This window comes from Lichenostomus cassidix, chromosome 7 (genome assembly GCF_008360975.1).
Source record: "Lichenostomus cassidix isolate B80296 chromosome 7, HeHo_3.0, whole genome shotgun sequence".
NCBI classification, from domain to species: domain Eukaryota; kingdom Metazoa; phylum Chordata; class Aves; order Passeriformes; family Meliphagidae; genus Lichenostomus; species Lichenostomus cassidix.
The window spans coordinates 16751485-16765406 of NC_139488.1; the positions used below are offsets into that span (position 1 = coordinate 16751485).

The window sequence follows — 13922 nt, forward strand, 5'->3', positions numbered from 1 at the left end:
ATGTAAACATCCAGTGCATCCCTCATCATTTCTGGGTTAACATGCCTCAAGCTTATAGGTAACAGTATCTGGCATTCTCCTGCTCTGTGTTATTTTGCTTTCAGGACACTCAGAATTTCTCTCAAGTGTTGGATTGGTTTTTCTTTATGGTGTTTAAACCTCAGAAGTTTGGGAAATTCTTTCATGGGACAAGTGCATTTCATTTGACATCACCCTCCAGAGACAAAATCCAGGGGCCTATTTCCTGTTTGCAGATTAATTTTCCTCAGGTTTCCCTTGTTGCTTAACTGCCTCATCAAACATCTGTATGTTGTACACTATAGTTTATTTGCCAGTAACCATGTGAGTCAGTGTAAGTGACCTGACATATCTAGGTGTAGATAAGCGCTTCACGTTCTTCCTGAACGCCCTACGCACAACTGCAGGAGAGCAGACATCACAAACCAACACACTTTCTGAACCCTGAACTACATTTTTAGATAAACAAAGTTAGACATGCATTTTTGGATGGAGTCAGCTAAGAAAATTTAACAGAGGCTGAGCACGGGTCCCTGCCTTGTGCATTATATAATCCATTTACTTGTTAAGCAATGGGCAATACGAGAAGGGTATTTTTTCCAGCACTGGAGGTAAAAGGCCATATTGTCTGTAGATATAAATCCAATTTTCATGTGAAGTTTGCCTCATTGTCAATAACCAAGGAGAATTGAGGAAGTATTTTTCCTGTAATTGAATATAAGGAGATTACCTAAGAAGTGCTAGTGTCTCTACCCATTGTTGCAATTACTGTGTTGGTAAGATACTTGGATTTTTCCATGCTGTTGAAAACTAGGTGTGCAGCTGTCTGGAAATTGCACTGAGATTATACCTGTAAATTTCCAGACAGATTTCATTCTGATGTATTTGCTGACATTCTTCCTGTATGCTCATATTCTGTATTGTCTTTTTTTTGGTCTATTCTTGGAAAAGTTTTGCTTTTATAATACCCTACTGAGAGATTATTTAGAGAAATTTTGTACATTTTTAATCAATAATGCTGCTTTGAAGCTCACCTGACATTTCCTATTGCAAGGCAATGTTGTCTTTCAGTTTTCACCATACACTAACATTTTGACTACAACTTCCATGCTAGCTCTCTAGAAAAAAAAAAAAAGCCAAGTACTTCTAGTATTTTCAGAAACAAACTGGACAAATGTACTTGCTTACAGTAAATTCTTGAGCACTTTTCTTCAGAGTACTCCAGCATTTCAGGTTCTGCAGCTAGTGCTTGAGTTTACCAGCAAAGTAGCCTTCACCCTTTGCTATGTTTACCAGTGAAGTAGCCTTCACACGGAGTACAAAGATACATTTGTGACCTCCCAGAAGACCTTTCCAAATTGGCTCTGTTGTATGCCTTTGTAAAATGTTTGTATGTGGTCACTGCCAATTCTTAAAAGCTATATTATCTGAAACCTGCTCTCTCTGAGAGAGTAAACCTCTCTCACTTCCTGTGTGGGGCCAGCCTGTGTACGTGTGATTGTTGCAGGTAAAGGAGGATGATGAAAGCCACAGGACGACTCACGTAATGGTTGCTCCAGCTGCTTTTCATTGGTTAAGCTGCTTCCCAGATCAAAAAGCAGAATTTGTCTCCCATATAATCTGTTGACTATGGTGACCCATAAGTGGATGGAAACATCCAATTCAAGTGAAAAACAGAACAAAAATCACAGGAGAGAGCAGTTCATGATTATAAACGTTATGTAGTGTTAAGGGAATGCTCAAGAGGATTGAATTAAAATTTTGGGGACAACTTTCACTTTTATGTTTGTTAGAAAGCTTGGCTTTGCAATGCCAGTAATTGTGTTTTCTGTGATCTACAGTTCAACTGCCAAAGTTGAGTTGCCAGTGGTGGAGGATAGCTGTGATCAAGAGCTGATGGACTGTGTAAACCTGTCCTTGGGAAAGACAAAAAACTTGTCTTTCCCATGCATTAGTCACACTGTTATAGCTATGGGCATTGCTGTGTTTAGGGATTTAATTAATGCATGGGGGCTTTTTGATATGTCTGTGAGGGGGTGAGACTCCATGAGAATTGATGTCCCTGACTGTCACCCTTAGTTTACAAAAATCTTAAAAGAAAATTAAACTCTGTTATAAAGCCAGGGTGTTGGAACACAAGGACGCTCCATGGAACACAAGGGTATGATGAAGGCCAGAGAACATAGGCTCAAAGGAAGAGCCAATGGAGCTTTGATTAAGTGTTGAGGGAGCAGAGAGGAGGTGACAAACAGTGAGAAAATACTGCCCTTTGCTGTTCTGGGAAGAAGGACTTTGTATTGTCTTTGGAAATGATCAGGAGTACCCTATTATACCCTAGTATATTGAATACTGTATTAGAAAGACTTCTTGACTCCAGCATTGAGTTATCCTTGCCAATTATCCAGATTAAAAAATGCCAGAAAACTGTGTTCCTAACATTTCTCAACCAAGTGGAGAACTGGTCCTGTAATCCAGTGTTTTAGTTATTCACAGCGCTGTTCTGGTGGTACAGTCTGGTTAATAATGATTTCATGTTTCATAACAGGGCAAGGGGTCAGACCCTAGTGTATTTCTCTATTCATCTCACAAGAGGCTGCATGTCAATGAGAGAGAGTTACTAGGCTGCTTGTAATATGTTTAAAAATACTAAAATCTGTAAGAGGAAATATGCTATATTAAGCCCTATTTGTATCACTTCCATGTTGTTTATTTGGACAGCAGCTATAGTAATTTTATTGTATTTTTTTCTTATCACATGCCTTTGATACTGTATTTTCATATTTTTGAGTATTTTACTTTTTCAGGGTTTTGGGGTTCTTTACTATTTACTTTTTTTTGAGTATTATATTTTTTATTCCTTTGTGTTCCCTAAAAGAAGACACAAGACTCAGGTCAAATGTGCTTACCTGATGTAGTACTCTGGGTATGCTAGCGCTGAGATGGGAAAACAGCCTTGTCCTGTTACTACTGATCCCCTGATCATGCTGGTTGGTGGCTGTCAATAGCAGTCAATGAGCAGCCTTCCCAGCCAAATGTATGATCTTTTAAAACAATGGTAGGATTCTCATGCTTTAAATACTTCATTAAATGCTAAATCAAGGGGAAAAAATGAGTTCAAGAGAAGGGAACACATACATTTTCACAAAGAGTTCTTAGTACAGTCTGGTATACCTCCCTTGCTACTCTCCAGCACATGTCCCTCCACAGTGTGTTATTTGTATAGGAAAGAATAAAAGACAGAAAGCCAAAAAATCTGAAATACCTTATTATTTGTATTTCCAAAACCAAATCCAAATCAGTCTCAAGTGATCTTTGGCAGGTGCCAAACAGATGAACTTTAACAGTGAAAAAATTAACAAAAGAGTCTTCTTTACTGGTGTTTGCATAAAAACAAAGTCTCACATTAACATCACAGTGGGTGAGTGTTACCCAACAGGCTGCACCACCTTCCCGCAATAAGCATACAGAATAAAGCTTTGGAATAATCCCTTCCTGATCTTTTGCTTGGCCTGTGTTGGCCCAGAGTTGGGACAGGATGTGGACAGGAATGAGAGGCAGTGAGGATTCAAGCACTGACATTACTGCTTCATGTCACTTGAGGTTCTGTTAAGTGTATACACTTTTAGTGCAGAAATATAAAATTAAAGCATCGATACCTTTAAATTAAATTTAAAGCAGATATATGATATCAGCATAGAACCTTCTAAAAGTTTCTAACAGCAGTGTTTATCCCCACAAGTTTCTATCCCTGTCTGCATTCTTTACAGGATTTTCTTAACCTTTTCTGGACTTTCAATTAATTCTCTTAAGTGTAATTTCTGTTATATTGCTGCTCTTACTACATAATAGCTGTTTTGTTTCTGGTAAGCATTTCAGCAGTAGATCTTGTGAACAGAACTGACTATGGGCAAAATTCACGTCTAACACAGCGCTTCATAAATTGTCAATCACACATATCTTTTTTGGTTGAGATAATTCTCCGTTCTGCTCTGTTTTGGTCTTTTTTGGGTGTTACCTGGAAGGGGAAGAGGAATGGGTTTTTTTGGTTGTTGGGTTTTTTTGTTTGGTTGTTTTTTTGTTTTTTTCTGGAAGTTCCCTGCTTGGAATGGGAACCTACTGAGCACACAGGCTGGATGACATTCCGCCAGCCAGGAAAACTGCCTTGCTCCCGCTGGGACACCTATTGCCGTGTGTATGCCACACTGAAACTGTAATGCCACCTGGTTTGAGTCTGATCAGCTATGGAGGGGAGAATACAATACAATGCAATACACTGAATTCACACTTGCTCTCTTTGCAGCAGCAAAGTATCTGTCTTGGTTCTTAGGAATGGGGCAAGTTGAACTGCTGTGGCCTCAGCTGCATTACAAAGGGGAAGCCTTGAGAAAGCTGTATCCTCGTTTACAGCAAGAAAATCTTTGGTCGTTACCAGGTTTTAGTTTTTACTGCGGAAATGACCAACTGGCCGCATTTGTGGGACCGACGGCACGTGGAAAACACGGCGTTTTGTTTGTAAGCGCTCTGGCTGCCAGGAAAGTTGGCATGAGCGTAGGAGGCTGAGGGCTGGGCTGCTGCCGGCAGCTATCGGCCCCGCCGGGCTGCAGGACGGCGCTGGCTCGGGCAGATAACGGGGTGACCCGCGCCAGCCCGCCGAGCCGCGGCTCTGCCGGCCTCACAGCCCGCGGGGCGCAGCGCAGCGCCGGTGCGGGCAGGGGGCGGCGGCAGCCCGGGGCGCCCCGCGGGCGGCCGGAGGCGGCGGGAGCTCGTTCCGCTCGCGTACTGCAGGGAGGCGGCTCCCGAGCGCGGGGGAAGCCCCCAGGGCCCAGGCGGGACCCGCCGCACCCCAGCCGCCCCCCGCCGCCGGCCGGCGAGCCGCCATCTTGCGGCTGAGCCCTCCCCGGCAGCGCCGCCGCGCAGCCCCGGCCCGCCCGGCCCGCTGCCCGGGGTCCGCCCGCTCCCGGCCCGCCCGGGGTCCGCCCGGAGCCCACCTCCCCGCGGCGCTGAGCCGGCTGCGGCAGCGGGGCTGGCTCTGGCGGGGCGGGCCGGGGCGGGCCAGCCCTCCCCTCCTCGGCCTCGGTACCGGCGGCCTCGGCCTTGGAGGGGTTCTGAGTTTGGCAGAGCACACGCCGTCTCCACGCACCCCTGTGCGAGGCGCCTACCGAAAGCTAAGTAGGTAAGCTGCCCGCTTCTTCCTCCGCTTCTGGCTTTATTCTGTACTGAGGCAGCTGTCACCCAGGGCAGTGCTGCTGGTTTTTTGCCTTTGACTGGAAATGCTGTGTGCTCGCAGCTGGGGTGAGCACGGGGAGGAGAGCACTGATGGGCCGGGAAGGGGCAGGCGAGAGGCGTTGGTTTGTTGTGGCTTTCTGACTGCAAGTCAAAGCATTTTACATCCCAGTTTGGCAAGTGGTGCAAGTGAGGTGCTTTTTAAGGGGTGCTGACAAGAAAATGGTACCTGCCTTTTGCAAAATGTTTTGCTCTTTGCTTCAGAAGTGTGTATATCCCTCTTTTGACAAGCCCGAAGATCAGCCTAAGTGACAATTAAGGGGAGGGATGTTTTCCATTCATTTTCTGAGCTGACATTCTGTGCTGCTGGCAACTGTTGCTTCATTTGGTCTGGTCTGAGCTCCTGCAGTGGCAAAGTTTTTGGAGCCTGCAGTGTTGCTGTTTGAGCTCAGCCTCGCCAGGTGTCCAGGGCATGCAGCTGCTCTGAGCCAGGGCCCTTCTTGGAATGGCCTCCTAGAAGAACGACAAGGGAAATGTGATCTTGACAAACAATTGCTCGGAGATACAGAAAGAATGTGATATTTCTTGTGGCATTGTCTAGATTTCCAGATAGAGGTGTCCCACTTCTTGGGTTAATTGCTGTTGTAATGCTGTCCTCTGTCTGTTTTCTTAGCCCTATAAATGAAAAGTTAAAATTGCGGTTAACTTGCAAAAACAGGAACTGCAATAATCACTTCTTCCCACTTAATTTTATCAGTGTATTTCCCTGAAGTGTCTTCTTCTTTCTCTTACTGCACAAATTTTTACATGAAAATGCATCTAGTACATGCTTATCCTAGCTGAGAACGTGGTAGTAGAGCTGCCACGAATGGTAACTCTTCCTGTTCCTATTCCACTTTCATCTTCCTGAATAAAATAATGTGTCGTTCTTGGGATGTTTCCAGACTGCATTAAAGTAGGAGAGTTTCTGCGTGGCATTTAAGTAGGTCATGTTGTGGGATATAATTTGTGAACAATGTGCACAGTCTTGCCAGTGTCACCACATTGTCCTAAGAGTGACTATCAGTTGAAAGCTTAGGAGTGAGAGACCAGAGGGAAGATATACATTGAAACTGTCTCTTCTGTTCCCTCATACTGTCTTTGACTTTCATTAAAACAAGAAGATGAAGGGGATTTTTGCCTTCCTTTGGTGAAGGAGTCAGTTTCTCTATTTCTGTTCTCAGAGAGGAACCTGATGTTGCTTATCTCACAGCTGCAGGAGAATTGAGTTTCTGGTCTGGTGAATTTTAAGACTTTACAAATCTTGACAACCTACAAGAGAAATGTTTAATGGGAAGTTTAAATTGCACTTGTTCCTTGCTCTGTGTCTATTGTTGGCCTTCATACAAGGCTTCCTCTCGTGCAAGCTGACAGTCTGGCTGCACGCAGCTATACTCGGCATAGTTGACAGCAGATAGGGCAGCATTATTCCTAAAAGCTTTGTCTGTACTGGCCTGCAGTTCCAAAAAAATGCAGCTGTGGCTGAGTTCTCAAGGATTCCAATCTCAATCCTCAATCCCTGTAAGGGATAACTACAAATCATATGGTCTATGGAGTTGAAGTTAAGTGCTTTCCCTTACAACTGTATTACATTTCCTTGTAAAGTGTCATTTGTCTAGTTAGTTTGTTACAGCTGTTATAAGAACAAACTAATTTCTGTGTAGAATAGATCAGGTTTTGGTTTTGCATGGGATCATTATCTTTGATTTCATTAAGAATTTTGAATTGAAGATGATTTCATTCTTGTGAGATGCTAGTTTGAGATAAGCCTGAGATTTATTAAGGCTGTGTATTAAGTCTGCGATTAGCCATTACATAATCTCACAACAGTTATATAAATGTCTGTATCCTACAGAGCAAAAGGTACTGAGATGTATTCGCTGTGTTAAGCAGCATGCTGTGCAAAAGCTTGCATTTCTGGAAAACACTGCTCTGCAGTAGATAATCTGTGTTAAATGTGAAGGGTTTGGGATGTGCATGTCTCGAGCTGAAGAGATGATTCACTCTTAAAGCCCTCTGCGGAGTGCTGGCAGCAGCTTTTACTGTGATGCAGTTCTCTTTGAAACTCATGTGGTTCACCAAAGATTTGTCCTGTGTGACCTGACAGGGTCCTCTATAATGAAGTTGAAGGTAGCCTGAAATAAGGCTGCAGGAACCTGTCTGTCTGTCTGTCTATGTATCTGTCTATCTCTTACAAAAGATGGTTTTGGATGTGTGGGTATGTACTCATGTCAGTTTTGATCTAGTGAGGAAGACACAGGATTTAGCATGTGCTGTTGGCTGATACAACATGGGAGTTAGTCTTCTGCATCGTTGTTGAAGTCCTGAATTATGAAATGGGGACAAGGGCACTTCTATATTTCGTAGCAAGTGTATGAGGAGAAATAATAATTTTAATGCAGAAGGAAGAGAGCCTTGTCATTAGCCTTGGATACCAAGGCACAGGAGATGTGAAGGAATACTAGAATTTAAGGATAGATACAGCTGGAACACACTTCCACTACAGATCGAATGTTGCATTTGGTTAAAAAAATTTTATCTCTATCTTCTTGCTGAAAAAAAATACCTTGAGAGAGCAGTGAGTGGGTTGAACACATTGCACTGCCAGGAGCCTTACCTCTATGCAGTGCTGGAAGCTTGGAGAATCTGACATGGGGCTGTGTTGAAAACCTGCTTTTTACCTTGCAGCTAATGTAGAATGGGGCTGATTTCTTTCAAGAATGCAGTGTTGGAAATCTGCCTCTGATCCTCTTTTGGACATTTTGCAAATTCCAGCAACATCCTTAAGTTTTTCTAGTAGAAGAAAATATTTGTTGTCTGCTTCATTTATTGTTTTTCCATTGTTCTCTAGCAAATAATGCTTTGAGCTCCTGGTCCAAATACATATAAGCAAATGTATAATCTATAATATAAGAAAAGTACAGCCTTTAAAATAAGTCCTAATTGGAGGGAGACTCATTTTCCTTGGGAGCAGGGGTAGCCAAAGCTACTGGACAGATTTGGATGATGCAGCAGCTCAGTCCAGATGAATTACAACAGCATTGTGGAATTGCTTACTAAAAGCCTCGGGCATAAATAAAATCATGAGTCAAAGAGTTGATGCTGCATGTGAATATGTATACGCTGGATGTCAGGGTGTGAAATAGGCCTTACAAGATCTCACCTTTGCACTGACTTGATTTACTTGCTTATTTGTCTGGCTGCTCTGTTCTGTGTTCCTTGTGGATAGGATACAAAGAAGCTGGGAAGACTCTTAAACCAGTTGTTAATTTGCATAGATTATGCTGTACAAAGCCCTGCTGGCATTTGGCAATCTTGACTTTACCACTGATATACTAAAAAGCTTAGGGGGAATCAGTTCATCTTTGCCTTAGTTTCTATCCCTACAAAGTGAGGTAAGGTATCTTGACTTCCTAAACAGGGTACTTTAGGATTTAGTCATGTCAGAATTTTATATGTGCAGTTAGCTGGTGGACTGCACAGGTTTCCGAGCTGTATTGCCAAAGCCATATCTGTTTCTGGCAGGACCTTGCTATTGACCAATGAATATTTGTGTTTGATGTCCACTCTCTTCATCTGATTTGCAGACTGTACGTGTCTGCTTGCATATAGAACCTGCAGTGTTGTAATCAACCCTGTCAAAGGGAATCACTGCTAACAAGTGAGGAATGGGGGTCACCAGATATTTCTGTTGTATATAAATACTTAATCCATGCTTAAATTTCACTGCTGCAGACCTAAAGAATTGTATATAGAAATATGGGTGGGCTCTAGTTTGATGAATTAGATCATTGGCTGCTGTGTTATATGTGGATTCTTTGCTTACTGGAAAGTGTATCATTAGCACATGATACTGAAATGTTGGGAGAGGTCAAAGTTGCACAAAGCAGGTACAAACTTCAAGGGTGATATGATGATTTGATCTCTAAATCTTTCTGGAAGGTAGAGAGGACCTTGCCAAATGTTTTTGTACCAGAGTGGAGAAGCTTTGTTTCTTTGTCAAACTTGTCTTCCTTTCCTGGTGCTCAGTACTTGTAAGGGCTACACCTATTATCTATTCTGTAATAATTTAAGAGGGCATAAGCTTGTACTTAAAGGAATAAGGTTAATAAATGTACTTTTGTATTTTTTTACAGATGAGATCACTTCATACTCTTCTTTTGGAAGAGGTGGTCAAAGGAAATGGATAGCTATTCAGACTTCACTGCAAAGAACCTCTCCTCTTCAGCTAATATGTCTCTTTCTTTGCCTGGACAAGCTGGATTCAATACCACCGGCGGTACTCCTTCTATGTCAATAAGCAGGCTTTTCCCAGCCCTGTTGGAATGCTTTGGAATAATCCTTTGTGGCTACATAGCTGGAAGAGCCAACATTATCACATCAACTCAGGCCAAAGGATTGGGAAATTTTGTGTCCCGTTTTGCACTCCCGGCTTTACTGTTCAAAAACATGGTGGTACTTAATTTTTCTAATGTGAATTGGTCCTTCCTGTACAGTGTTTTAATTGCCAAAGCTGCTGTATTTTTTTTAGTCTGTGTTTTAACATTGTTGGTAGCCAGTCCTGAGAACAGATTTAGCAAAGCAGGTTTATTCCCTATTTTTGCTACACAAAGTAATGACTTTGCACTGGGATATCCAATAGGTAAGTATGCTTTCTTCTTTAAAATTAATTGTCAGTGTTCCAGACATGTTTACTTTTATTTTTCCTTAATTTGAAATTGACTTCTGAATTGAAGTTCCATGCAATCGAAGTAATTTCTGAAGTGCCTCTTCAATTGTCTTTGAGATTACTTGTCACCTAGGAAAGGTTAAAAATAAAAAAAAAAGCAAGTTGATTCTAACAAAACAAAAAGCACGATGTTTGATTCCAGAATTAAAAATACAGTTACAAAAGAGAAACTCAAATATGCAATTCCAGGTTATATGTAACAAGTAGACCCATATTTTAGAGTACTTTAGGAGTTAATACTTTCTTTCTCCTTATTCCAGGGCAGCATGCTCAGGAGAATCCTCAATCTTTCGTAGTTGTTTCAAATTTGCTTGCCATGTATAAAATTTAGACAAATGCAATTGCATACTTTTTCTTAAGACAAAAATACCATGTTTCCCTCAGTTGCATGTCCTGAGATTTATTCCTCTTGAAAGAAATCAGAAATATGTCATGAATGGGGCTGTGAGAATTATATCTTTGTTTGTTGGTAGGCATTTTAGATGCCAATTAGAGTTTCTCCTTTTTATTATATTTGTGTTTTGAGGTTCTCTGAATGTATTTCCATTGTATCCTAATTAGAACATTCTTTCTACTTTTACTAATTTGTCAGACTGCATATTTCTTCAGGTACTTCATGATTTATTGATTTATAGATAGATTTATATTTTTTCTATGCATGATTTTGCCAAAATCTACACCCTTTAGATCTTTACTGGAATAGTTACTGCAACAGAAACATTGTAGGCTCTTGAGGTTTATTTCCTTTTGCCCTTTCCCTTCTCCCATCCCCAGACTTTCACCAGTGTTTGGCTCATGCTGTCACCTGTGCAAACTTTTTACTGTTAGTAAAATATTACTCAAGCTTCTCTGAAGTGTTTGCAGGACTGGTCAACAGCAAAGAATACCATGCTGTTTTTTATGTGACAGAGGTAGTGTTTTGAACAAAGCCTGATCTTTTTAAGGAAATATATTTTTAAATGCTCTGGCAGTGGAAATTAGTAAAGGAAAAATTCAGTACTGAGAAACTGTACTAAACATCACTTTTTAAAAAGGCAGTTTGAGCTTTTAATCATTCCTAAGTCTTCATCCTATGTAATTTATTTATTACATTACTATTATTATTATTTATTATTTCTTTATTATGCTATTTTTTGCTGTTTGAAAAGATTTGCACATAGGGAAATCAAAATGCAGGTTAAAGTTTTGAAGATTATCACTTTTTATGATCATGGTTATGACAGTTCTAGATTAAAAAGTGATTTTGGGGTGAAAAAAAACTGGCACAGAGCTTTGTTAGCATGCCTCTGATGTAGACAGAATTGCTATGATAGAAAGCTTTGGGTTTTTTTTATTACTAGGTAGTGAGGATACAACTCTAACAAACACTTTCAAGTATTCTCTAGAGCTGTGTGTTAAAGCACAGGTGTAGAAGTGTTGTGGGGGTGATGGCTCAGTTACTGTGACTTTAATCATACTTGTATTAACTGTGGACAACTAGTGTGTGATTTATATGTAACTTTGAGCAGCTGGGACATGGAGAATTGATTTTTTAAAAATTAAAATATTTCTGGTATCAGTTTTTTTTAATATGATCAGCAAGCAGGCACTGTGATTTAAATAAAAAGAAAATTTTTCATCAGTGATAGAAGTTGTGCATTATTTTTACTATTTTATGATTCCTTAAGAGTGATTTTTTTTTTCACCCACTGACTCAGTGATCTAATTCCACTTTTTGTACCCAGGAAAATGCGTTCTGACATCATACATGATTTAAAGTACTTATGGGCCTTAATACATTGTCTTAAGTAGGCAGTTTTGCTTTGCCAGAAAGTAAAGATGTTTTCAGTTTTTCACTGAGACATTACTTACATGTGACTTGTGTTGAATTGTGTTTGAGTGACATGGCCATTCTGTATAAAGCAACATAAAATATCAGCCTCAGGTTTGAGGCTTTAGGAAAAAAAACCTATTTACATAAAAAGTGTCCAGCGTGTTTAAAGTGGTTTTGTTTATCAGGATGTATTTAGTGCTTGAAACTGGCTTGTTAAATGCAGTAACTAACCCCAAACTTGGTAGTTCTGTTCAGCAGTTTATTTAGGATTTTAGTACAGGTAGTTCTTGTATACATACTTTAATAGTGGCCTCTAAAAATTAAAACACCTTTAGTGTCTTTTCTTATATATGTCAGAAATAACTAGTTGAGAATGTCAGTTTATTAGGTCTAAGGGGGAGACTTTTCAGAGTGCTGATTTAGCATTTGGAAGTTCCTGTCATTCCAGAGGTTTAAATAATATTAAGGTAAAAATCTTTTGGATTTTGAAAAATACAGTCACAAGGGAAAACCTTTTCAGAAAGGTTAATAATGTTGTTATTAAGAATTATGAATTGGATGGATAGTACATATCTAATACATAGTATATATAATAATTAGGATGATACAATTAACTATGTATTCATGTATTATAACTGACATGCTTTTAGCATATTATTGATAATTACTAATAACAAGGAACTTATTGAATACAATAAAATTATAAATCAGGTAAAAGAGAACATTTTTAAGAATTGGGTTTTTTTAAATTCACCTTAGAATTGAATCTTGTATATCTTTCCAAAGTATTTTCATTATTTTTGAGGTGCTGTAAGTACAAAGTTGAAATAAGAAGCAATTCTGCTTTGACTCAGAAGTATGTAGTAGTAATGAAAACAAATGCTCATGATTTAAAATTCCTTGAGGGACCATAACTACAGCAGTTACTCTTGTCCTGAGTAGTCCCAGAGAATGAACCAATAATTACGTGATAAACTACTTTTTGTTTTGGGTTGTTGTGTTGTTTTGAACCAATGTGGAAAGATCACACCTGTCTTACCCACTGAAAACTGATTGAATTCCAGACAGGTGAGACTCCCTTAAGATGGGAAGCAACTCTGTATCCTGCAAAGGTGCATTTAATTCTCCACAACTGTCATGTTTCTGAGGAAGAAACTCAAGTTAAATAAAGCCAAAATGTTTCCACATTTGGGATGACTCAAAGGAAACACAGAATTGTTACATTGTTTTCTTTCTTTTTTTTTTTTTTCTGTAAATGGTGACTAATTGTAGGATCATTAAATAGTATTGAATAATTGATCTTTGATCTTTAACATGTTCTTTAGGCTACTGTTGCCTAATATGATTGGACATACTTCTCTGCCTGCATCATCTTATATTGATCATTAATTAAATGGATTCCTTCAGTTACTTGTGGAGGAAAATGAAATAATTTTCTTTAGTTTTCAGACCACAAAATTTAATTTCAATATTTCAATGTATTTTTCTGCTGGAATGTTATCACTCATAACTCTTCATTTCCTGTCTTCTAGTTGAAGCTTTATATCAAACCACTTACCCAGAGTATCTCCAGTACATCTACCTAGTGGCTCCAATATCCCTTATGATGCTAAACCCCTTGGGGTTCATCTTCTGTGAAATCCAGAAGTGGAGGAATAATCGCACTGTGTCACAGAGCAAAATCAAAATAGTTGGCCTAGCACTCCTTCGAGTTTTGCAGAACCCAATTGTATTCATGGTCTTCATAGGAATTGCCTCCAACTTTATTCTTGGCCAGAAAATTCCTGAATACCTTGAAAACTTCCTTGATGGACTGGCCAGTTCATTTTCTGGCTCTGCACTTTTTTACCTCGGACTAACTATGGTAGGACAGACAAAAAAACTGACAAAGGGTATGTTTGTTTCACTGATCCTTCTCATCACAGCTAAACTGTAAGTTCAGTTTATGTATTTTTATAATTTTGTTCTCTAGATGTTTTAATCTCTGAATGCCCTGGTCAGATGGCTTGTCTCTCAAAAACATTATAATGGTAGTACATTTCACTTCCAGTATTTTGAGCGAGTGCTTCCCAAACTCTTTGATACAACTGTTAATTTTTA

At 39.9% G+C, this 13922-nt stretch overlaps 1 protein-coding gene across 6 annotated transcripts in view; it reads left to right on the forward strand.

The window, feature by feature from the left end:
- The first annotated feature begins 4722 nt into the window (after window positions 1-4722).
- Window positions 4723-13922, forward strand: part of GPR155 (G protein-coupled receptor 155) — a 34585-nt gene continuing 25385 nt past the window's right edge. Inside the window, exons 1-4 of one of the 6 annotated variants that reach the window (XM_085066419.1) lie at window positions 4730-5191; window positions 8559-8675; window positions 9417-9922; window positions 13355-13754. In XM_085066419.1, the coding sequence (XP_084922545.1) occupies window positions 9463-9922; window positions 13355-13754 (860 nt within the window). In that variant the 5' untranslated portion in view covers window positions 4730-5191; window positions 8559-8675; window positions 9417-9462. Of the gene's footprint in view, window positions 5192-8558; window positions 8676-9416; window positions 9923-13354; window positions 13755-13922 lie in introns of all 6 variants that reach the window. The other 5 variants (XM_085066423.1, XM_085066421.1, XM_085066422.1 and 2 more) reach the window with 5 other exon arrangements.